The 24,841-nt window shown below is 46.9% G+C and overlaps 1 protein-coding gene across 1 annotated transcript in view; it reads left to right on the top strand.

Moving 5' to 3' along the window:
- Positions 1 to 22,258, top strand: part of LOC147095986 (zinc-binding protein A33-like) — a 44,024-nt gene extending 21,766 nt beyond the window's left edge. Inside the window, exon 6 of the mRNA XM_085974943.1 lies at positions 16,197 to 22,258. Within this exon, the coding sequence (XP_085831069.1) occupies positions 16,197 to 16,954 (758 nt within the window). The 3' untranslated portion in view covers positions 16,955 to 22,258. The remainder of the gene's footprint in view (positions 1 to 16,196) is intronic.
- The last annotated feature ends 2,583 nt before the right edge of the window (positions 22,259 to 24,841 follow it).

Below are 24,841 nucleotides of genomic sequence, written 5' to 3'. Positions count from 1 at the left end.
CTTATGGAAACTGCAATTTGATGTTCACACCAATAAAGAGGGTAATGGAAAGCCCAAACTATAACTAGCACAAGAACATTCACCAAAAGAATGGTTTAAAAATAAACATGATTACTGCAGTTACCTGTAAGGATGATGAAACATTCCTCTCAATGTCAGTAAATAATGGGACAAATAAAAGGAAAAGAAAAAAAACTGAGTGTTGGATTTCTGAAATATATGTATTTGTAGAATGTTATGCTTTTATCAGTCTGCTGTTGAGATACCGCGGCAAACGTGGGAGTCGAGACCAGAGCTAGTAAAACACAACTGCTTTATTCAACCTCACGGCAAAGAGAAAGAGGAAAAGCCCGTGCATCCACTTAAATACTCCCCAGACAGGAAGTGCTCCCGGCAGCGTGTCCCTGTGGGAAACAAGTTGCTGGAGGAAAGGGCCCCCGGCTGGGGGCGTCTGCTTAAACTGTCCGTGCCGCCGTGAGCGGATTATGTCCAGTGGCGGTGTGTTGCCACAGAGCTCCCCCCAGAATCCGCTTAGGAGGAGTGGACGAGTCGTGACGGTGGTCTGATGGTTCTGCCGCAGCGGCTCTGAGTGGTCGCCGGTCTAGTTGGTGGGGCCGGGCAGTTCGCCGCCGGCTGTGCTGGCTTGCTGGCGGGACGGCCTCTAGTTGGAGGCCGGGCCACGGGGACCTGTTCCCCTGGTTCTGTGTGTGCTGGTTTGAGCCGGTCGATGGAGACTGTGTCGACCCTGTCGCCGAGTCGCAGCTTGAAGACCTTGTCCCCGGTTTGTAGTACCTCGTGCGGTCCATCGTACGGGGGTCGCAGAGGCCCGCGGTGTGCGTCGTGTCACACGAAAACGAAGCGCGCCTGCTGTAAATTTGGCGGGACGTGAGGTGCGAGTTCGCCGTGTCGGTTGACCGGAAGTGGGGCGAACTGCTGAGCGGAAGAGAAGGAGTTGAGCCGCTGCTGTTCGGCTAACCAAGGCGTGGTAGCCTCCGGAAGGAATTCGCCTGGGACGCGCAGTGGTTGTCCGTAGACTAACTCCGCTGCCGAGGACTGGAGGTCTTCCTTGACCGCGGTGTGTAGGCCTAGTAGCACCCATGGTAGGCGGTCAGTCCAGGTACTGTCCTGCAGGCTGGCGCGGAGTGAGGCCTTGAGTGACCTGTGGAAGCGTTCACACAGCCCATTGGCCTGCGGGTGGTATGCCGTGGTTTGGTGGAGCGTCACCCCGAGGTTTCGTGCTGTGGCCGTCCAGAGTTCGGAGGTGAACTGGGCGCCTCTGTCGGAGGTTATGTCGGCTGGCACGCCGAACCTTGCGACCCAGGTGTTAACGAACGCCCTGGCGATGTCGGCTGTAGTGGTGGAGGGCAGCGGCACTGCCTCAGGCCAGCGTTAGTAGCGGTCGACCATCGTGAGGAGATAAGTTTGGCCTTGTGGTGGCGGCAGAGGACCGACGATGTCGACGTGTACGTGGTCGAAGCGGTGGCTGGGTACCTCGAAGTCTCCCAGGGGTGCTTTTGTGTGTAGCTGTACCGTTGGCAGGTGAGGCAGGAGGTGGCCCAAGTCCGAACATCTTTGCTGAGGCCACGCCAGACGAAACGCTGGGAGAGGAGTTTGACGGATGCGCGGGCACCCGGATGGGAGAGCGGGTGTAGCGCGTCGAAGATGCGGCGGCGCCAGGTTGCATGGACGACCGGCCTGGGTTGGCCGAGTGAGACGTCGCAAGTGACTGCCGTGGCTTCGGGCCCGTGCGCGACCTTGGCTAGGCGTAGCCCTGGCAGGCTGGTAGCCGCCGAGAGGAGGTCTGGGTCCGTGAGCTGGGCCGCTGCTAGTTGCGCGTAGTCAACCGCGAGGTGATTCGCGCAGATGGCGGGACGGGAAAGGATGCGAAGGTGTTCGAGATGTTCCTGTTTGGAGGAGCTGGCCACGAGAATGTCGTCTAGATAGATGAATAGGAAGTTCAGGTCCCGGAGGACTGAGTCCATAAGGCGCTGGAAAGCCTGGGCTTCATTCTTGAGGCCGAAGGGCATCCTCAGGAACTCGAACAGGCCGAATGGGGTGATGACGACCGTTTTGGGGATGTCCGCGGGGTGTACGGGGACTTGGTGGTAACCGCGCACCAGGTCGACCTTGGAGAAGACGGTTCGTCCGGCCAGTCGGGCCGAGAAGTCCTGGATGTGTGGCACCGGGTATCGGTCGGGGGTGGTGGCGTCGTTGAGGCGGCGGTAGTCCCCGCAAGGGCGCCAGCCTCCGCCGGGCTTGGGGGCGATGTGGAGGGGCGAGGCCCAAGGGCTGCTGGAGCGGCGGATGATGCCGAGTTGTTCCATGGTGGTGAACTCGGCCCGCGCGATTTCCTGCTTGGCCGGGTTGAGTCTGCGGGCGTGGGCAGAAAGTGGGGGGCCGGTGGTGGTGATATAGTGCTCCACACCGTGTTTGGCGGCTTTGGCTGAAAAGGTCGGGTTAGTGAGGGCGGGAAACTCGGCTAGGAGTGCCGAGTAGTCGTCTGTAGCTCTGGCGAGGCAGTAGGTCGTCAGGCCGGCCGGACGGGCCGGGGTGAATGCGCCGGGGATGGGGGCCATAGTGTTGATGTCGACGAGGCGGTGCCTCGGAATGTCGACAAGGAGGCCGTGGGCGCGTAGGAAGTCGGCGCCGATGAATGGGCAGAGTACCTTGGCTGTGAGGAACTCCCAGCGGTAGCGGCGGCCTGCGAGGTCGAGCGTGACCATGCGGGTGCCATATGTGCGGATGTCAGAGCCATTGGCTGCGGCCAGCGTGATACCCCGTGTGCCGCATTGGATTTCGAGGGCGGAGGCGGGGGTGATGCTGTGCTGGGCCCCTGTGTCGCACAGAAATCGGCGGTTGGTTCTGTCGTCGGTGACGTACAGTAGAGGCCCCTTTTGCCCCGCGGCCATTGCGGGGGCCGGTGCGGGGGGGGGTTTGAAAGTGCACGGTGGCGCGCAGCATTGGGCCCTAGTGCCAAAACGGGTGTGGTAGTAGCAGTGACCCGGAGTGGTAGGGCGGTCGGGCCTAGTGGGCCGGGAAGACCGCGTGGTCGTTGCCGTGAGGTCGGGCGCGACGTCGCGAGCGGACTGCGCAGAGAGCAGCCGGTCGGCCTTTTCGGCTATGTCATTCAGGTCCGTGGAGCCAGACTCCACAATGAGCGGGCGGATGCTGGCGGGGAGTTGCCGAATGAAAAGCGTGCGCAAGAGGGCGCCGGTGTTTTTGTCATCCGAGAGGGACAGCATGTGGGAAAGCAGATCCGAGGGTGAAGCGTCACCAAGGCCGGGGAGGTCAAGGAGTTGGCAGTTGCGCTGGTAAGAGAACGTTTGAAACTTTTTAAGGAGCGCAGCCTTCAGATGTTCGTACTTGCCTTCCACTGGTGGAGCCTGCAGCGCTGCCCAAACCTTGGGGACTGTGGCGTAGGTGAGAGAGGAGACGAGGTAGTCGTACTTTGTGGCGTCGACTGTAATGTGTTTCAGCCGGAATCTGGACTCAGCTTAAACAAACCAGGCTTCGGCCAGGTTCTCCCAAAAGTCCGGTAGTTTAACCGTGACTGCGTTTGTATCCGCCATGCTAGCTTAGGATTCGTCCTGAGCGTCGGGGTCACCAGTGTTGAGATACCGCGGCAAACGTGGGAGTCGAGACCAGAGCTAGTAAAACACAACTGCTTTATTCAACCTCATGGCAAAGAGAAAGAGGAAAAGCCCGCGCATCCACTTAAATACTCCCCAGACAGGAAGTGCTCCCGGCAGCCTGTCCCTGCGGGAAACAAGTTGCTGGAGGAAAGGGCCCCCGGCTGGGGGCATCTGCTTAAACTGTCCGTGCCGCCATGAGCGGATTATGTCCAGTGGTGGCGTGTCGCCACACTGCATTCAAAAAACAGACTCGTGTTTTAGTTACATCCTACTTCGGAACTGAAGACTAGAAGATAATTAAAACACTTTGCAGGGCGGAATAAAGAGACAAACAAACCACAGATAGTTTAATCAGAGAGAAAGTTCATGCATTCAATGAACTGAAAACTGCTCTGTAGTAAAGGGAGAACCTGTTAGATTGTACAAGATCCTGTCAGTGAGGCAATGAAAGGACATTAAAAGAAGCAAAGAGTGTAGAGCCAGCTAAGATAGGGAGAATGCATGGGAAAGATTTTCATGAGGAAAAGAGGCAAGATTTTGTAGAAATTGGAAAGAAATTAATAAAATACTGCAGTGAGAGATGACATGAAATGTGGGTGAGGTCTGTGTTTGCAGCATATTCTGTTTACATTTCAGACTTCATAAGAACATAACAAATAGGAGCTGGAATAGACCATTTGGTCCTTCGAGCCTGCTCCGCCATTCAACTAGATCATGGCTGATCTTCTACCTCAACTCCACCTTCCTGCACTGTAGTGTATGTACCTTTAAGAAGGAACTATATTCTGCAGCCCCTGTATACTGCAGTACCAGTAGTGACCACCCCTGTATATAAGCCTGTGAAGTAACTTTGTATATTAGTTCCAGTTTTGTCTCCATTCAGTAAACACCTGTTATAACCAACTTCTGCAGTCCGTGTCTCAATTACACACGGACATTACATGCACTATCCCCATCTCCCTTAATTTCCTTAGTTCCCAAAAATGTATCGACCTCTCTCTTGAATATACTCAACGACTGAGCATCCACAGCTTCCTGGGGTAGAGAATTCCAAGGATTCACAACCATTTCAGTGAAGAAATTTCTCCTCATCTCAGTCCTAAATGGCTGACCCCTTATTCTCAGACTGTGACCCCGTGTTCTAGATTCCACAGCCAGTGGAAACATTTTCTCAACATTAACCCTGTCAAGCCCCTTAAAATATTATATGTTTCAAGTAGATCACCTCTCATTCTTCTAAACTCTCGGGAATATAGGCCTAGTCTACTCAATCTCTCCTTATAGGGCAATCCCCTCATCCCAGGAATCAGCCTGGTGAACCTTTGTTGCACTCCCTCTAGGGCAAGTATGTCTTTCTTTAGGTAAGGAGACCCGAGCTGTACACAGTACTCCAGGTGTGGCCTCACCAATGCCCTGTATAATTGTAGTAAGACTTCTTTACTCTTATACTTTTGGAACATTTTGGAAGGGGAGGGTGAACAGCCAGTTGTCGTGGTGCATATAGGTACCAACGATATAGGTAAAACATGGGATGAGGGCCTAAAAGCTGAATATAGGGAGTTAGGAGGTAAATTAAAAAATAGGACCTCAAAGGTAGTAATCTCAGGATTGCTACCAGTGCCACGTGCTAGTCAGAATAGAAATAGAAGGATATTTCAGATGAATACGTGGCTAGAGGAATGGTGCAAGGGGGAGGGATTCAAATTCCTGGGACATTGGAACCGGTTCTGGGGGAGGTGGGACCAGTACAAACCGAATGGTTTGCACCTGGGCAGTGTATCGATTTGTATGTGGGTTCAATGACGAGAGATTCATGAAAGAGAATGACTTTTTATCTAAAGTATGTTCAACTCTTTTAACAGCATTACAGGAGACACCATCTTAGAGATCCATCTAAAGTGAAACTAAAACTAAACTCTCTCTCTCTCACATGCCCTCTGCTGGTCAGGCATAAATAATCAAACAGGCAAATATGCTGGTAAGGCATAATAATCAAACAGGCAAATACCATCACTATTTGCTGATATCATTACATCTCCCTTTCTTAAAACAAAAGTATTTTACTTTTATCTAACAACATGTTTTCTTTGTATTACTCTGCATTTTAACTGTAACACTTAATGAACTCACATTATCATGATCAAGGTTTTTTAACCTTGTTTTGTGTGTTCACATGAAATATGTAAATACACTAGAACTTGAAGAGAGAATAAGATAACATTACTTCCTTCTATAACAAGAGTCCTTAAATTTGCTCAATGAGTCTCTCAGGAGGCTTCACATGTCTTGAGGATTTTCTGATTGATTGTCCTTGAATCTGAGTTGTTGCCTCCGATGATGATTTCTCAGCTGTGTGATCAGGTTGTTCAACAGTATCAGTCTTTTGACCTGCTGTGTGATCAGGTTGTTCAACAGTATCAGTCTTTTGACCTGCTGTGGCTGGTCCCATGAGAAGATCCTGACGATTTCTTCGCAGAACAGCACCCTCATCTGTCTGAATGGTGTATGATCTTGGTTGAACTTCACTCAGGACAGTTCCCTTCTGAGTCCATATGTTTGTTTTGTCTTTGAACCTTACTTGGTCACCAGTGTGGAGTTCAGGTAGGTTTTGTGTTCCTCTATCATAGTAGTACTTTTGCTTTTCTTTCTGTTGTTCTTTGAACTTCCTCACTTTCTCCCCCTCTTTTGTTTTCAGGAGGTTCTCCGGGATGGGTAGGTTTGACCTTAGCAGACGTCCCATCAGGAGTTGGGCTGGTGACATACCACACTCGAGCGGCGTTGTGCGGTATACAAGCATGCTCTGGTAGAAGTCAGTTCCACTGTCTTTTGCCTTGTACATCAGTCTTTTCACTGTCTGGACCGATTTTTCCACTAGTCCATTGGACTGTGGAAAGTGAGGACTTGACGTTGTGTGGACAAAGTCCCACTCTTTGGCAAAGTGTCGGAAACTTGCATTGTAAAACTCGGGTCCGTTGTCTGTGAAGACCTCGCTTGCCACGCCATGTCTGGAGAATATGGCTTTCATACATGTTATCACAGCATCTGCAGTGGTGGTGTGCAGTCTACAAATCTCTGGATACAGGGAGTAATAGTCTGTGACTACAAGAGAGTCCTTCCCTTGACATACGAATAGGTCAGCGCCTACCTTCTGGTAAGGTCTGTCTGGCACTGGGTGTGGCTTTAGTGGTTCTACCAGATTGCTCGCTCGATATTTCAGGCATATTGTGCAGTTTGTCACTTCATTTGTCACATCTTGGTTGATTCGTGGCCAGTACATCACCTCTCGTGCTCTTTTCTTACACTTTTCGATTCCCAGATGTCCTCCATGGATCCTTTTTAGCATCTCTTTTCTCAGACTCTTTGGGATAACTATTTTACTTCCTTTGTAGATGATGTCTTCGACCACTGATAGTTCCGCCCTGCAGTTCCAGTACTCTGCTATGTCAGGTGAGCAGTCTTGCTTCATGTTGGGCCATCCATCCAAGATGCTTTTCCTCAGTCATCTCATTGTTTCATCTTTGTTTGTCTAGTCTTTATGAGCTCCATTTTTGCATCTGCTATGGGCAGTGCACTTGTTATCATGTCCACGTAGGCGTTCACTTTTTCATCCATTTTGGTGTTTGCGGGCTCACTTGGGTCAACAGCTCTGGACAACGTGTCTGCTGTATACATCAGCTTACCCGGTGTGTACGCAACATTCAGTGTATAGCGTTGCAGCCTGATCATCATTCTTTGTATTCTAAGCGGACAGCTAGTTAGTGGCTTTTGGAACAATGCAATCAAGGGCTTATGGTCAGTCTCTACACTGATTGCTTGTCCTGCCACAAACTGGTGCAATCTTTCACAGGCGTATGTGATGCTGAGCAGCTCCTTTTCTATTTGAGCATATCGCGTCTCCGCGTCTGTCATTGAGCGCGATGCATATGCAATAGGTTGCCAGTAGTCATATTTTTGCAGAAGAACGGTACCGAGCCCACTCTGTGATGCATCTGGTGATATCTTGATGGGTCTCGCTGGGTCATAAAACCTCAGAACTGGTTCCTCTGTGAGCAGTTTCTTTAGATCGCTCCATGACTTCTCATGCTCATGATTCCATTCCCATTCTATGTTCTTTTCAGTTAGTCTTCTCAGTGGCGCCATCTTTTCTGAGAGGTTGGATATGAATTTACCCATGTAGTTGATCATTCCATTAAACCTCTGCACGTCCTTTTTGCATTGTGGCTTTGGCATATTCTCAATGGCGGACACCTTTCTGGGATCTGGTCTGATGCCCTCACTGCTAAGGATATCTCCCACGAATGTCAGTTCTGTCACCCCGAGCTGCCATTTCTCTCTATTCAGCTTCAGGTTTGTTTTCCTTGTTGCTTCCAGCACTTTTTTCAGTCTCTCATCATGCTCAGTTCTCATGGTTCCCCATACTATGATGTCATCCATTGATGTATCAACTCCCTCCAGGTGCTCATAGATCATATGGATAGTTTTGTGATACACTTCAGGAGCTGAGGCAATGCCAAATGGTAACCTTAGGAATCTGTATCTGCCAAATGGACTGTTGAACGTGCACAGCCTTGAACTTGCTTCATCCAGTTTCATCTGCCAAAATCCTGATGATGCATCTAACTTGCTGAAATACTTTGCATTTGCAAACTGTTACATGATTTCCTCACATGTAGGAAGCTTGAAATGCTCTCTCTTTATTGCTCTGTTTAGATCTCTTGGATCCAGGCAAATTCTGAGCTTTCCATTCTTTTTGTCCACAACGACGAGGGAACTCACCCACTCAGTTGGCTCATCTATCTTCTGAATCACGTTCAGGCTTTCCATCCTGTCCAACTCTGCCTTCAGTTGCTTTTGAAGAGCAAACAGAACTTTTCTGCATGGATGTATGACCGTTGGCATACTTTTATCTACTCTGATCGTGTGTTCTCCTGGAAGGCAGCCTAGACCCTTAAATAGGTCGTTGTACTCTTTCATGAGTTCATCATAGACTGTCTCTCCTTCGCTTTCCACAACGAGGACTCTCTTGACCAGGTTCAGTCTCTCACAGGCTTTTAAACCTAGTATGGCCTGCACATCCTTTGGCACCACGATTAATGCTAGCGTGTGCTCTCTGTCCTTGTGTGTCACTTTGACAATGCATCTTCCTTTCACTGGTATATCAGTACCTGAGTATCTTGTCACTTTCACTTTTATTCCATGTATCTTTGGTCTGGGTCTAATTTTCTTAAAATCAGTCTCTGATATCACATTAACTTGTGCTCCAGTATTCAATTTAAATGGAATATGTATGTCATTCACTTTTAGTGTCAACATCCAGTCTCTTTTTCCTTTTTTGTTTTCAGACACAACATCTACATAGAACTCCTCTATCTCGCTTTCATCTACTGTATGGACCTTGCTTTGTTGCTTTTGGTTCTTACAGCAACGGGCATAATGGTTGTTTTTGTTGCAACTATTGCATGTTTTACCATATGCTGGACACTTTTTTGGTGGATGCTGTGTACCGCATCGACTACATGACTTTCGATTGCCCCTTTCATTTTTGTTCGCTGGCCACGCCTCTTTTTTCACATTGGCGCTCTTTTTGTTAAACGGTTTGTGTCCGTTCTTTCTCACTGCATCCACGTTGCAGCTACTGTCAGTGAACAGCTCCTTTGTCTGCGACTTCACAATCTCTGTAGCCCTACACAGTGCTATGGCTTTTCCCAGGTCTAGATTTTGCTCTCTTAGCAGTCTTTCCCTTAGACTATTATCTGGAATACCACACACCAGTCTGTCTTTTATCAGCAAGTCTGTCAGTCCCCCAAATTCACATGTTTTGCTTCGGTTTCTCAGTTCAGTCACATACTGATCAATAGTCTCACCCGTTTTCTGTACACATGTGAAAAATCTGTGCCTCTCAAACGTCACGTTACGTTTAGGTATGCAGTAGGCCTCAAACTGTTCCATTATTTTATCTAGCTTCATTTTGTCTCCATCAGCAGCGAATGTGAAGTTATTATACACCTCCAGCGCTTCATCACCCATGACATGTAAGAACACTGACGCTTTCATTTTATCACTTTTCTCGTCAGCTCTGATTGCCGCTAAATACAACCCCACACGTTGTTTGAACCTCCTCCAACTTTCAGCCACATTACCTGTCAACTGAAGCTTCGCCGGTGGGTGTAAACCTTCCATTTTTTCACTTCTTTAGCTATACTCCAATGGCAAGTAACGATGTTCTCTTTTGGCTTGCTAATATGTGGAGAGCTGATTTAACTTCAGAATTTTCCTCTTCATCTCTTTCAATCACTTCTGACACCATTTATCGATTTGTATGTGGGTTCAATGACGAGACATTCATGAAAGAGAATGACTTTTTATCTAAAGTATGTTCAACTCTTTTAACAGCATTACAGGAGACACCATCTTAGAGATCCATCTAAAGTGAAACTAAAACTAAACTCTCTCTCTCTCACATGCCCTCTGCTGGTCAGGCATAAATAATCAAACAGGCAAATATGCTGGTAAGGCATAATAATCAAACAGGCAAATACCATCACTATTTGCTGATATCATTACAGGCAGGGCCAGGACCGATGCCCTAGGAGGAGTGTTTGCTAGTGCTCTGGGGGGGGGTTTAAACTAAAATGGCAGGGGGTTGGGAACCTGAACAAGGAGACAGAGGAAAGGGAAACAAGGATAAAAGCAAAAGATAGGAAGGAGAAAAACAAAAGTGGCAGTCAGAAAAGTCAACGGTTTAAATCAAACATGGCCACAGTAAATAATAATTCTAATAGGGCTAAGAGCATTAAAAAAACAAGCCTGAAGGCTTTGTGTCTTAATGCGAGGAGCATTCATAATAAGGTGGATGAATTAACTGCGCAAATAGAGGTAAAAGAATATGATTTGATTGGGATTACGGAAACATGGCTCCAGGGTGGCCAAGGCTGGGAAATCAACATCCAGGGGTATTCAATATTCAGGAAAGATAGGCAAAAAGGAAAGGGAGGTGGGGTAGCATTGCTGGTTAAAGAAGGGATTAACACAATTGTAAGGAAGGATATTAGCTCTGATGATGTGGAATCTGTATGGGTAGAACTGAGAAATACCAAGGGGCAGAAAACATTAGTGGGAGTGGTATATAGACCTCCAAACAGTAATGCGGAGGTTGGGGATGGCACTAAAAGGGAAATCAGAGAAGTGTGCAATAAGGGCACAGCAGTCATCATGGGTGACTTTAACCTACATATAGATTGGGCTAACCAAATTAGTAACAATACTGTGGAGGAGGAATTCCTGAAGTGTTTACGGGATGGTTTCCTGGACGAATATGTCAAGGAACCAACCAGAGATCAGGCCATCTTAGACTGGGTATTATGTAATGAGAAAGGATTAATTAGCAGTCTTGTTGTACGAGGCCCCTTGGGTCGGAGCGATCATAATATGATCGAATTCTTCATTAAGATGGAGAATGAAGTAGTTGACTCAGAGACTAGGGTCCTGAATTTAAATAAAGGAAACTACGATGGTATGAGACGCGAGTTGGGTAGGATTGATTGGGGAATGTCACGCAAAGGGTTGACGGTGGATAGGCATTGGCAAACATTCAAAGACCGCATGGATGAGCTACAGAATTTGTTCATCCCAGTTTGGCATAAAAAAAAACAAAAATGGTGACTCAACCGTGGCTAACAAGGGAAATTAGGAATAGCATACGATTCAAGGAGAGGACAAATAAATTGGCCAGAAAAAGCAGTAAACCTGAGGATTGGGAGCAGCTTAGGATTCAACAAAGGAGGACAAAGGGATTAATTAAGAAGGGGAAAATAGAATGTGAGAGTAAGCTTTCAGGGAACATAAAAACTGACTGTAATAGCTTTTATAGATATGTGAAGAGAAAAAGATTGGTGAAGTCAAGTGTAGGTCCCTTGCAGTCAGAATCAGGGGAATTTATAATGGGGAACAAAGAAATGGCAGACAAAGTAAATACATATTTTGGTTCTGTCTTCACAAAGGAGGACACAAATAACCTCCCAGAGATGTCGGGGAACATAGGGTCTGATGAAAGGGAGGAACTGAAAGAAATCAGTATTTGTAGGGAAATGGTGTTAGGGAAATTGACGGGATTGAAGGTCGCTAAATCCCCAGGGCCTGATAATCTACATCCTAGGGTACTTAAGGAAGTGGCCCTAGAAATAGTAGATGCATTGTTGATCATCTTCCAACATTTGATGGAATCTGGAACAGTACCCATGGACTGGAGGGTAGCTAATGTTACCCCACTATTCAAAAAAGGTGGTAGAGAGAAAATGGGGAATTATAGACCGGTAAGCCTGACATCGGTAGTGGGGAAAATGCGAGAGTCCATTACAAAAGATGTAATAGCAGAGCACTTGGAAAACAATGACAGGATCGGACAAAATCAACATGGATGTACAAAAGGTAAATCGTGCTTGACTAATCTACTGGAATTTTTTGAGGATGTAACTGGTAAAATAGATAAGGGAGAACCAGTGGATGTGGTGTATTTGGACTTTCAGAAGGCTTTTGACAAAGACCCGCATAAGAGATTACCAAGAACAATTGAGGCACATGGGATTGGCGGCATGGGATTGGCGGCAAGGTATTGACTTGGATAGAGAACTGGTTGGCAGACAGAAAGCAAAGAGTTGGAATAAACAGGTCTTTTTCCGAGTTGCAGGCAGTGACTAGTGGGGTACCGCAGGGATCGGTCCTTGGACCCCAGCTATTCACAATATATATTAATGATCTAGGCAAGGAAACTAGATGTAATATCTCCAAGTTTGCAGACGACACAAAGCTGGGTGGCCGTGTGTGCTGTGAGGAGGATGCCGAGAAACTCCAGGATGATTTGGACAGGTTGGGTGATTGGGCAGAAGCATGGCAGATGCAATATAACATGGATAAATGCGAGGTTATCCATTTTGGTGTCAAAAACAGGAAGTCAGATTATTATCTGAATGGCAATAGATTGGGAGAAGGGGAAGTGCAACGAGACCTGGGTGTCCTTGTGCACCAGTCGCTGAAGGTAAGCATGCAGGTGCAGCAGGCGGTTAAGAAGGCAATTAGTATGTTGGCCTTCGTAGCGAGAGGGTTTGAGTACAGGAACAAGGATGCCTTGCTGCAGTTGTACAGGGCCTTGATGAGACCACATCTTGAGTATTGTGAGCAGTTTTGGTCGCCTTATCTGAGGAAGGATGCTCTTGCCATGGAAGGAGTTCAGCAAAGATTCACCAGGCTGATACCTGGGATGGCAGGAATGACGTATGAGGAGAGATTGGGTCGATTGGGCTTATACTCGCTGGAGTTTAGAAGAATGAGAGGGGATCTCATTGAAACTTATAAAATTCTGACAGGACTGGACAGACTAGATGTAGGAAGGATGTTCCTGATGGTCGGGAAGTCCAGAACCAGGGGTCACAGTCTAAGGATAAGGGGTAAGCCATTTAGGACAGAAATGAGGAGGAATTTCTTTACCCAGAGAGTGGTGAACCTGTGGAATTCTCTACCACAGAAGGCAGTAGAGGCCAATTCATTAAATATATTCAAGAAGGAGTTGGATATATTTCTTAAGGCTAAAGGGATCAAGGGGTATGGGGAGAAAGCAGGGACAAGGTACTGAATTTGGATGATCAGCCATGATCGCATTGAATGGCGGAGCAGGCTCGAGGGGCCGAATGGCCTACTCCTGCTCCTATCTTCTATGTTTCTATGTTTTTGCTCTAACATACCACTTGTCTTCCTAATTACTTGCTGTACCTGCATGTTAACTTTCTGTGATTCATGTACAAGGACACCCAGGTCCCTCTGGATGCAAACATTTCTCAGTCTCTCACCATTCAAAAAATATTTTAGTTTTTGGTTTTTCCTACCAAAGTGGATAACTTCACACTTCCCCACATTGTATTCCCTTTGCCATGTTCTTGCCCACTCAGTCACCCCGTCTGTATCTCTCTGCAGCCTCTTTGCATCCTCCTCACAACTTACTTTACAACCTAACTTTGTATCATCAGCAAACTTGGATACGTTACACTCAGTCCCTTCATCTAAGTCATTAATATAGACTGTAAATAGCTGAGGCCCAAGCACTGATCATTGTGGTCAAACACGATGTCCCTTTCATAAAACCATGTTGACTCTGCCTAATCATATTACGATTTTCTAAGTGTCCTGTTACCACGTACCTAATAATAGATTCTAGCATTTCGCCTACTACTGATGTCAGGTTAATTGGCCTATAGTTCCTGTTTTTTCTCTTCCTCCTTTCTTAAATAGCGGGGTTATGTTTACTACCTTCCAATCCTTGGGGACTGATCGGGATTCTAGGGATTTCTGGAAGATTAATACCAGTACATCCACTATCTCTGCAGCTACCTCTTTTAAAATCCTAGGATGCAGGTCGTCGGGTCCAGGGGATTTGTCGCCACTTAGTCCCAGTTCCTGCAGTTAGCAGGTCACTCAGCCCATTAATGTTCTCTCTGTGATTGGAGCATCTGCTATTTCTTCTCCCCCTTTTCTTTCTCCCCCTCTACTCAGGGATTTACTTATTTCAGTTTTCAGTTCTGATGAAGGGTCGACACCCAAGATGTTAACTTGTCTCTTCTTGTTTCAGATGCTTTTTGCCGTGCGGTATATTTCCAGCATTTTCTGTTTTTATAATAAATACAGTAACTGTTGAAGTTAAATGTTGGTACCTGAGAATCATTTTGTGCACAGATCAATCTTTACAAAAGCGGAGTCTGTAAATGTAGAATTGTAATAATTTCATGGGATCCTATTCTAAGGAGATCGACCCCATCAATCAAAGTGACTGGCACAGTTATACCACACCACACGCAGGATTACATTGTATATTTTTAACCAGAATGATTTAAATTTTACCCAATCTATTTGTTCATCAGGTAGAAATGTATTAAATGACATCAAACTGATATTGACCAGTTCTGCATGTGTAACTGCTGGAAGCTGTTGATTACATTTTCTCGTTCAGTTCACTGACCTGGTCCTTTACTTCCTCTGTCTTGGTTTTGTTATGTCTGACATTGGTGATAGGTACTCGATTGCCTTGGCCTGAGCACATGGAGTTTGATAGTGCTGTTATCATTGTATTGTGTATAGGTATTTGATTGCTTGTGCCGGAAGGTGTGTGTGTGTGGCAGCCATGATAAAAGCAACATGAACTGAACTCTGCTGACAGTCTCTGGATTATCTTTGCAAACGCAACAGGTTTCTTTCAACCCTCCTGACTGTTTATCCCTTTTCCATTTGTTTATCTGATAACTCCCTGTATGTGCTTTCTCTCCTGTTGTGTGAAGGGGATAATTTGTTTGCCACCCATACTCAAGAATTTGGAGCATATGAATTGAAATGAGAATATTTGTAATTATTTTATTTATTCAGCAAACCTGGGCTGCTGGACAATTCCAGACACCGTCACTAGAGAGGATTACAGTGTGTTTAGATATAAAAGTGTTAATGTTCAGTGTGACCAAAACTAGATTGACCTTGTGTGAAAGTCTACACAAACATCCTTTAGTTAATAATGAATTTCTGTTCATGTTATAATTCACTTCAATGTCTTGTCGACCACATCTGAACCGTGACATTTTAAGGCTCAAATCCCTTCCTTGGCCCATTTATTGTCGATCACAATACACTGTGATGGAGAAAAGCCCCCAGAAAATACTGGAAAGCCTCAGGAGGTCAGACAAAGTATTTTGCTTTTGCCCTGTGATGGAGAATATATGGTGAGATAAGGTGTCCCTCTCTCTTTCTCTGCCTCTGTCTCTCTCTCTCTCTCTTTCTCTCTCTGTGTACTGCCTGTCTCTCTCTCTGTCCCCCTCTCTCTCTCTGTGCCTCTCTCTCTCTCTCTCTCCCTGTCTCTCTCTCTGTCTCTCTCTCTGCCTGTCCCTCTCTCCTTCTCCCTCTCTCTCTCTCTCTCTCCCTGTCTCTCTCTTTCTCTCTCTCTATCTCTCCTCCTCTCTCTCTCCCTGTCTCTCTCTCTGTGCCTGTCTCTTTTTCTCTCTCTGCCTGTCCCTCTCTCTCTCCCTCTCCCTGCCTCTCTCTGTCTCTCTCTCTCTCTCTGTTATACTCTCTCTCTCTCTCCCTCTCTGTCTCTCCCCTGTATCTCTCTTTCTCTCTGTACCTGTCCCTCTATGCCTGTACCTCTCTCTGTCTCTCTTTCTGACTCTGTCACTTTCTCTCTCCCTCTCTCACTGTCTCGCTCTCTCTCTCCCTGTCTGTGCTTGTCCCTCTCTCTGTTTGTCTCTCTCACTCTGTCAATCTCTCTCTCTGCCTCTCTCTGTCTGTCTCTCTCTCTCCCTCTGTCTCTCTCTCACTGCCTCTCTCCCTCTCTCTCTTTCTCTCTCTCTCTCTCACTCTCTCACTGCAGGGTGTGTCCGCCCGGTAAAACCTTCTCCCAAAAGTGTCTTTCCGTTTCCCCTGTGCGCTGCTGAATTAATTTCTAATTCTGGATCATTGCCGATTATACCAATCACTAACCGGCTGTGAAAGTTGCAGTGAGTGACTAACTTTCTATCTGTGTCCCTCTGTCGCCAGCTCCAGTCACCTTGGACCCTAATACAGCCCATCCTGAACTTCTCCTGTCTGAGGACCTGAGCACCGTGAGAAACACCGGGAAGTGGCAGCAGATCCCCGACAATCCGGAGAGATTTGATTCCTGGGTCTGTGCCCTGGGATCGGAGGGATTCACATCAGGGAAACATTCCTGGGAGGTGGAGGTGGGGAACAAGACTGAGTGGGATGTGGGTGTGGCCAAGGAGTCCATCAACAGGAAACGTGGATTCACCCTGAATCGAGGCAACGGATTCTGGGTAGTGACGCTGAGAGATGGGAATAAATACTGGGCTTGTGACGCACAATGGAAAATCTTAGCGCTGAGTGTGAACCCGAGAAAGATTCGAGTCTGCCTGGATTATGAGGGAGGGAAGGTGTCCTTTTATAACTCAGATAACAAGTCCCATATCTACACTTTCACTGGTACATTCACTGAGAAACTCTATCCTTACTTCAGTCCATGCGGCACTGATGGGGATAAAAACACAGACCCGCTGAAAATCTGTCCCCAGACAGTAACAATCCAGGAGGATGAGGGTTTTATCCCACAGGGTCTGGGAAACTCTCACCCGATAACACCAATAATCACCGATAAATATCCGCAGGGTCTGGTAAAATCCCACCCATCGATAATACCAATAATCACCAATAAATACTCGCAGGGTCTGGGAAAAACCCAGCCGATAACACCAATATCATCGAAGAAAACCCGCAGAGTCTGGAAAAATCCCACCCGATAGCAACAATAATCACCTATAAATATCCGCAGGGTCTGGTAAAATCCCAACCATCGATAACACCAATAATCACCGATAAATACCCGCAGGGTCTGGGGAAAACCCAGCCGATAATACCAATAATCACCAATAAATATCCGCAGAGTCTGGGAAAATCCCACCCGATAACACCAATAATCACCAATAAATATCCGCAGAGTCTGGGAAAATCCCACCCGATAACACCAATAATCACCGATAAATACCCACAGGTTCTGGGGAAATCCGTCCCGATAATACCAATAATCACCGATAAATATCCGCAGAGTCTGGGAAAATCCCACCCGATAACACCAATAATCACCGATAAATATCCGCAGAGTCTGGGAAAATCCCACCCGATAACAGCAATAATCACCGATAAATATCCGCAGAGTTTGGGAAAATCCCACCCGATAACACCAATAACCACCGATAAATATCCGCAGGGTCTGGTAAAATCCCAACCATCGATAACACCAATAATCACCGATAAATACCCGCAGGGTCTGGGAAAAACCCAGCCGATAACACCAATAATCACCGATAAATACCCGCAGGGTCTGGGAAAATCCCTCCCGATAATACCAATAATCACCAATAAATATCCGCAGAGTCTGGGAAAATCCCACCCGATAACACCAATAATCACCGATAAATACCCACAGGGTCTGGGGAAATCCCTCCCGATAACACCAATAATCACCGATAAATATCCGCAGAGTCTGGGAAAATCACACCCCGATAACTCCAATAATCACCGATAAATACCCGCAGGGTCTGGGGAAATCCCTCCCGATAACACCAATAATCACCGATAAATATCCGCAGAGTCTGGGAAAATCCCACCCGATAACACCAATAATCACCGATAAATACCCGCAGGTTCTGGGAAAATCCAACCCGATAACACCAATAATCACCGATAAATACCCGCAGGGCCTGGGAAGATCCCCCTGATAACACCAATAATTACCGATAAATAACCGCAGGTTACATAGATACATAGATACATAGAAGATAGGAGCAGGAGTAGGCCATTCGGCCCTTCGTGCCTGCTCCGCCATTCGATGAGATCATGGCTGATCCTTTAATTCAGTATCCCGTCCCCGCCTTCTCTCCGTAACCCTTAACCCCTTTTGCCCGTAGAAATATATCTAATTCCCTCTTAAATATATTTAATGAGCTGGCGTACGCTGCCCTCTGTGGCAATGAGTTCCACAGGTTCACCACTCTCTGAGTGAAGAAATTCCCCCTCATCTCTGTCCTAAATGGTTTAGCCCTTATCCTTAAATTATGTCCTCTAGTTCTGTTCTCACCCGCCAAGGGAAACATTCCTTCTGCATCCAGTCTGTCTAGACCTGTCAGAATTTTATACACTTCTATGAGGTCCCCTCTCAATCTTCTAAACTCCAGTGTGTACATCCCTAAACTACATAGTCTCTCCTCATAGGTCATTCCCGCCATTCCTGGTATCAGCCTGGTGAATCGCCGCTGCACCCCCTCCATGGCAAGAACATCCTTCCTCAGATGAGGCGACCAAAACTGTACACAGTACTCGAGGTGTGGTCTCACCAGTGCCCTGTACAGCTGCAGCAAGGTATCCCTGTTCCTGTATTCTAACCCTTTTGCTATGAAGGCCAGCATACCGTTTGCCTTCTTGACCGCCTGTTGCACCTGCATGCTCGCCTTCAGTGACTGGTGTACAAGAACACCCAGGTCTCTCTGTACTTCCCCCTCTCCCAATCTATTGCCATTTAAATAATAATTTGCCCTCCCGTTCCTGCACCCAAGGTGGATAACTTCGCACTTGTCCACATTATAGTGCATCTGCCATTTATCCGCCCAATCGCCCAGTCTGTCCAAATCGCTCTGGAGCTTCCTGGTCTCTTCCTCTGAGCCCACCCCCCCTCCTAGTTTAGTGTCGTCTGCAAATTTGGAAATGCTGCATCCGACTCCCTGATCCAGGTCATTAATGTAAATTGTGAACAGCTGGGGGCCCAGGACAGATCCCTGTGGTACCCCACTTGTTACTGCCTGCCATTCAGAAAATGAGCCGTTTATTCCAACTCTCTGTTTTCTATCTGACAGCCAGTTCCCTATCCACGCCAAAACTTTCCCCTTTATCCCATGAGCCTCAATTTTCCATGCTAATCTTTTATGTGGGACCTTATCGAAGGCCTTTTGGAAGTCCAGGTACACCACATCTACTGGCTCTCCCCCATCTATTCTACCAGTTACTCCCTCAAAAAATTCCAATAGATTAGTCAAGCACGATTTACCCTTTGTAAATCCATGTTGACTCTGTCCTATCCTGTCCCCATTTGCTAAGTGCTCCGCTATTTCATCCTTAATGATGGACTCCAGCATTTTGCCCACAACTGATGTAAGGCTTACAGGTCTGTAATTACCTGCTTTTTCCCTACCCCCCTTTTTGAATAGTGGGGTAACGTTAGCTACCCTCCAATCCATCGGCACTGTTCCCGAGTCTAATGAATTCTGAAAAATCATCCTTAGTGCATCCGCTATCTCTAGGGCCACCTCCTTCAGTACCCTAGGATGCATGTTATCAGGCCCTGGGGATTTGTCCACCTTCAATCCCTTTAGCTTCCTTAACACCATATCCTTAGAGATATTGATTTGCGTCAGTTCCTCCTTTGCCAATGTCCCTATTTTTCCCGATATCCCAGGGAGGTTTTTTGTGTCTTCCTTCGTAAAGACTGACCCAAAGTATGCATTTAGTTGATCTGCCATTTCCTTATTTCCCATTATATATTCCCCCGTATCTGACTGCAATGGGAAGATTCCCCCGATAACACCAATAATCACCGATAAATACCCATAGGGGCTGGGAAAATCTCCCTGATAACACCAATAATCACCGGTAAATATCTGCAGGTTCTGGGAAGATTCCCCCGATAACACCAATAATCACCGATAAATATCCACCGGGTCTGGGAAAATCCCACCCGATAACACCAATAATCACCGATAAATATCCACAGGGTCTAGGAAAAACCCACCCGATAACACCAATAATCACCGATAAATATCCACCGGGTCTGGGAAAATCCCACCCGATAACACCAATAATCACCGATAAATATCCACCGGGTCTGGGAAAATCCCACCCGATAACACCAATAATCACTGATAAATATCCACAGGGTCTGGGAAAAGCCCACCCGATAACACCAATAATCACCGATAAATACCCGCAGGGTCTGGGGAAATCCCTCCTGATAACAACAATAATCACCGATAAATAACCGCAGGATCTGGGAAAATCCCACCTGATAACGCCCACTTTAATGAATAACTGCAATAATCTCAGTATCTGCACTTTGCCATCGCCCAGTGCTTCAGTGATTCTGAGAAAATAGTTTGATTTTAGGATCCCAGCTTCTGTTTATAAAAGTAAATTGTATGAGTATCAGTAAACAATGAACTGAACCATAGTGATAGAATAGGCTCACACACGCTAACACATTGCTTTAAGAATAATGTCCTGTGTAAGATGTTAGAAACTGCTGAATTGATGGCGTATCGGGTCTGTATAATTATTCCATTCCCTGTGGTCCTGAATGTATTTCTCTACATGTATTTAGTGCTCTGCTCTATATCTCTGGAGGTGATCTTTATGTGGGGTCCCTCAGCTTCACTGACTTGTGTTTGACATGTGATGTAAGGTCACTGCAATATAGATCCGATACTTTGTAGAAATACTTGCGATGCAATCTGATCACGGGTTTACTTGTTGGTCATTTAAAGCATCTCTCTATTTACACCATGTGTGTGATTCCTGTGATGAGTGTGTAATGTAAGAGTTTGGGATCTATAACAAAGTTCCTTACAATCGTTCCCGTCTAACAGAGTGACTGCGCCAGTCTGATAGGTGATCAGACTCCAGTTAACATCGGATGAATGTAACAGACCAGGGATGGAAAGGGTTAATCAGGGATTCCTGCAGCTAAGCTGAAGTGAATTCATGAAGTTTGTTAGTGTAGTAATGAAGCAGAGGGGAGATGAGGAGATATTTGATGCAGCGAGTTGTTATGATCTGGAATGCACTGTCTGAAAGTGGGGTGGAAGCAGATTCAATAGTAACTTTCAAAAGAGAATTGGATAAATACTTGAAGGGGAGGAATTTGCAGGGCTATGGGGAAAGAGCGGGGAGTGGGACTGATTGGATAGCTCTTTCAAAGAGACTCGATGGGCCGAATGGCCTCCTTCTGTGCTGTAAGATTCTATGAATGTCAATGAGTTGTGTCAAATCTCAGCTTTAGTCCGCCATGTATGATAAGCCCCCGACCTGCACTTACCTTGCGCGCCGTCCGTTGAGCTGTGGGCCCCCAAGGAATTGCGATCCTGGGCCTCCTCCAACTGCCGGCGTGCAGTGCTTGCATATCTCAGGGGTGCAGTTAGTTCGATGCGTCCCCTGGGATCACATGGGCCATGGAGAGCCAATGGTAGCAGCCTTTCCTGCGCACGCGTTTGACCGCTGAACCCCTTCTTTCAGGGGAACAGAAGTGCCGGTTTCCCGCGCATGCGCAGTGCATGCAGGAAACCGGCACTTCCATTGGGCCTACGGGTGAGTACCCTGTGCGTATTCACCCGTGGAGACCCGAATTTCTGGGCCATAATCTCCAAACCATGGCGTCTCATGTGTGTCCAGGGGAATTACTTGCTGTTTATTGACTTGACACAGGAGGGACACATGAATGTTAGTTGGTCAAGGTAAAGCCAGCATGGGAATGTAGAAAGGGTGCCAGGGACAGACAAACCGGTGCCTAAAGAGACACAATTCAGAATCAAGCTTGGGGGCGACCAGGTTCCCAGTGAGGACGGACTGAGCAGCTACACGAGAGAATAGGTGGGATGAGAAGGTGCTGTTACCCATTGACAGGAGCTACAAGGACTTGGGTGTTAAGTCCTGCAGGAAGAGAAACATCTGTGTTGACACTTTCTGATAATCAAAGAGTGGGAAGGAGCAGGGAACGCAGCTGCTGAGACACGCTGACAATCACAGGACAATGATAAGAGAGGGTATAAAAATAGAGAGCCTGAACCGAGGAGGAGAGCTACAGTGAATCCTCCACAGAAGAAGCCTTGGTTGGCGTAGTTCCCAGGACAGAGACAATCATTGTGATCACTGTGCCCTGTTAGGTGAGGCTGTCTTATGACGGGAATGTTGTACAGTACGATGTCCTCTACCTGCTGTGACATGTTGCTGCTTTGCTGGTATGTTTCAAGTCTCTCGCAAATAAAGCTTCAATTGATTTTAATCAATATATATGTAGTCGTGTCTGATTGAACAGGTCTGAACTCAAATTATATTTAGGGATGCAGTACATCATTTGGCCAACAGGTGTTATCAGTTCCTGTTGCCTGGTTCCATTCTTATCTGTTGATTCATAGCCAGAGAATCACTTGCAATGGATTCTCTTCCTGGTGTCCCCCAAGGTCCTATTCTTGGCCTCCTCCTATTGCTCATCTACATGCTGCCCCTCGGCGACATCATCCGAAAACACACTGTCGGGTTCCACATGTACGCTGACGACTCCCAGTTCTACCTCACCACCACCTTCTTGACCCCTCCACTGTCTCTGATTGGTCACACTGTTTGTCTGACATCCAATACTGAATGAGCAGAATTTCCTCCAATTAATATTGAGAAGACCGAAGCCATTGTCTTCGGTCCCCACCACGAACTCCGTTCCCTCGCCACTGACTCCAGCCCTTTCCCCGGCAACTGTCTGAGGCTGAAACAGACCGTTCACAACCTTGGGGTCGTATTTGACCCCGAAATGAGCTTCCGACCACACATCCGCTCCATCACCAAGACTGCGTACTCCCACCTCTGTAATATTGCCCGAATCCGCCCCATCCTCAGCTCATCTGCTGCTGAAACCCTCATCCATGCCTTTGTTACCTCGAGACTTGACTATTCCAATGCTCTCCTGGCCGACCTCCCATCTTCCACCCGACATAAACTTCAGCTCATCCAAAACTCAGCTGCCCGTCTCCTAACTCGCACCAAGTCCTGTTCACCCATTGCCCCCTGTGCTCACTGACCTACATTGGCTTCTGGTACAGCAATGTATCAATTTTTAAATTCTCATCCTTGTTTTCAAATCCCTCAATGGCCTTTCCCCTCACCCAACAAAAATCTATCGATCTCAGCATTGAAAATATCAATTCACCTGGCATCTACAGTCTTTTGGGGAAGAGAGTTCCAGGTTTCTCCTGCCCTTTGTGTGAGAAAGGGCTTCCTGATTTCCCTCCTCAATGGCCTGGCTCTAATTGAAGGTTATGTCTCCTTGTTCTTGCTTCCCCCACCGGCAGAAATAGTTTCTCTGTTTCTACCTTATCGAATCCTTGTAACATTTTAAACACTTCGATCACATCACCCCTCAATCTTCTATACCCATGTAATACAAGCCAACCTGCCCTCGTAATTAACCCTTTACACCCCGGTATCATTCTGGTGAATCATTGCTGCACCCCCTCCATCCTGAGGTGCGATGCCCAAAACTGGGCGCAGTTCTCCAGATGGGGTCTGACGAACGCTCTGTACAACTGCAGCATCATTTCCTCCCCTTTGTAATCCACCCTCCTTGAGATAAAGGCCAACACACCACCAGACTTTTTGATTGCTTTTTGTACCTGTCTACTCGCTGTAAATGATTTGTGACCTTGGTCTCTCAAATCGCTTTGTTCCTCTACGGACCCTCGTTTCTCACCATTCAGATTTATCTTTTCTTGTGTCCAAAGTGGATGACCTCACACTTGCCCACATTAAACTCCATCTGACATAGACTTCCCCACTCATTTAATCTGTTTATATCCTTTTGCAACTTCCTGCTCCCATCTGCACTACTTACTGTCCCTCCTACTGTCATCTGCACACTTGGATATACAACTTTCATCACCAAGTAATTAATAAATATGGTGAAAAGTTGAGGCCCCAAATCAGATCCCTGGGGAACACCACTTTTCACATCCTGCCAATCTGAGTACCTCCCCTTTATCCTCACTCTCTGTCTCCGACCTCCCAACAATTTCCAACCCAAGTCAAGAGGCTACCTCCAATTCTGTACACTCTCATTTTTACCAATAATCTTTAGTGTGGAACTTCATCGAATGCCTTCGGAAAATCCATATAGATAACAGCCACAGACATTCCCGTGTCTATCTTATTAGTGATCTCCACAAACAATTCAACTAGATTAGTCAGACATGACAAGCCATCCTGGCTCTCCCTGATCAGCTCAGATTTGTTCAAGTGCTCAGTCACTCGATCCTTAATGACAGAATCTAGTAGCTTTCTCACAACTGACGTTAAACGGACAGGCCTGTAGATACCTGGTTTGTCTACGAGGCACTTTACAGCTCTCTAGCCTCAATATTGACTTCAATCTTTAGCTATATCTCCCACTTTCTCTCCGGTAGGAGCTGCTAGCAATATAGGATGGATGTGCCAGTGATTCTGGAGACAGGGGGAGGGAGAGGTAATTGGGGTGGGGATCGTCCCAGTCGGAACACTGTGCTGGTGAGGTGGTCTGCACCCACGGTGCCCACCTGTTTTATTCTTGCCCGAAACATCAACTTGTCTGTTGCCTCTACTGATGTTGCCTGACCTGCTGAGCGTCTCCAGCATTTCCTGTCTTCAGTTCAGCTTTCTAGCATCTGCAGTATTTGTGCTTTTTTGTTGTAGAAATGTTCAGTGCCGTACTGATGATTCGCCAACAGGTGGGCACAGTTGCTCTTCCTAACCCATCAGTGCACCTTGGGCGACTTCACAGGATATTTAAGGATCAGGATGGCCATTCGGCCCATCTTACTTGATCCATCCAGGAGGACTCCACTGTT

The sequence above is a fragment of the Somniosus microcephalus genome, unplaced genomic scaffold, assembly GCF_052327205.1.
Source record: "Somniosus microcephalus isolate GS21.2 unplaced genomic scaffold, FLI_Smic_1.0 unresolved_chr1, whole genome shotgun sequence".
Lineage (NCBI taxonomy): Eukaryota > Metazoa > Chordata > Chondrichthyes > Squaliformes > Somniosidae > Somniosus > Somniosus microcephalus.
The sequence above is the reverse complement of the archived record's forward strand: the minus strand, read 5'-3'. Positions and strand labels throughout refer to the sequence as shown.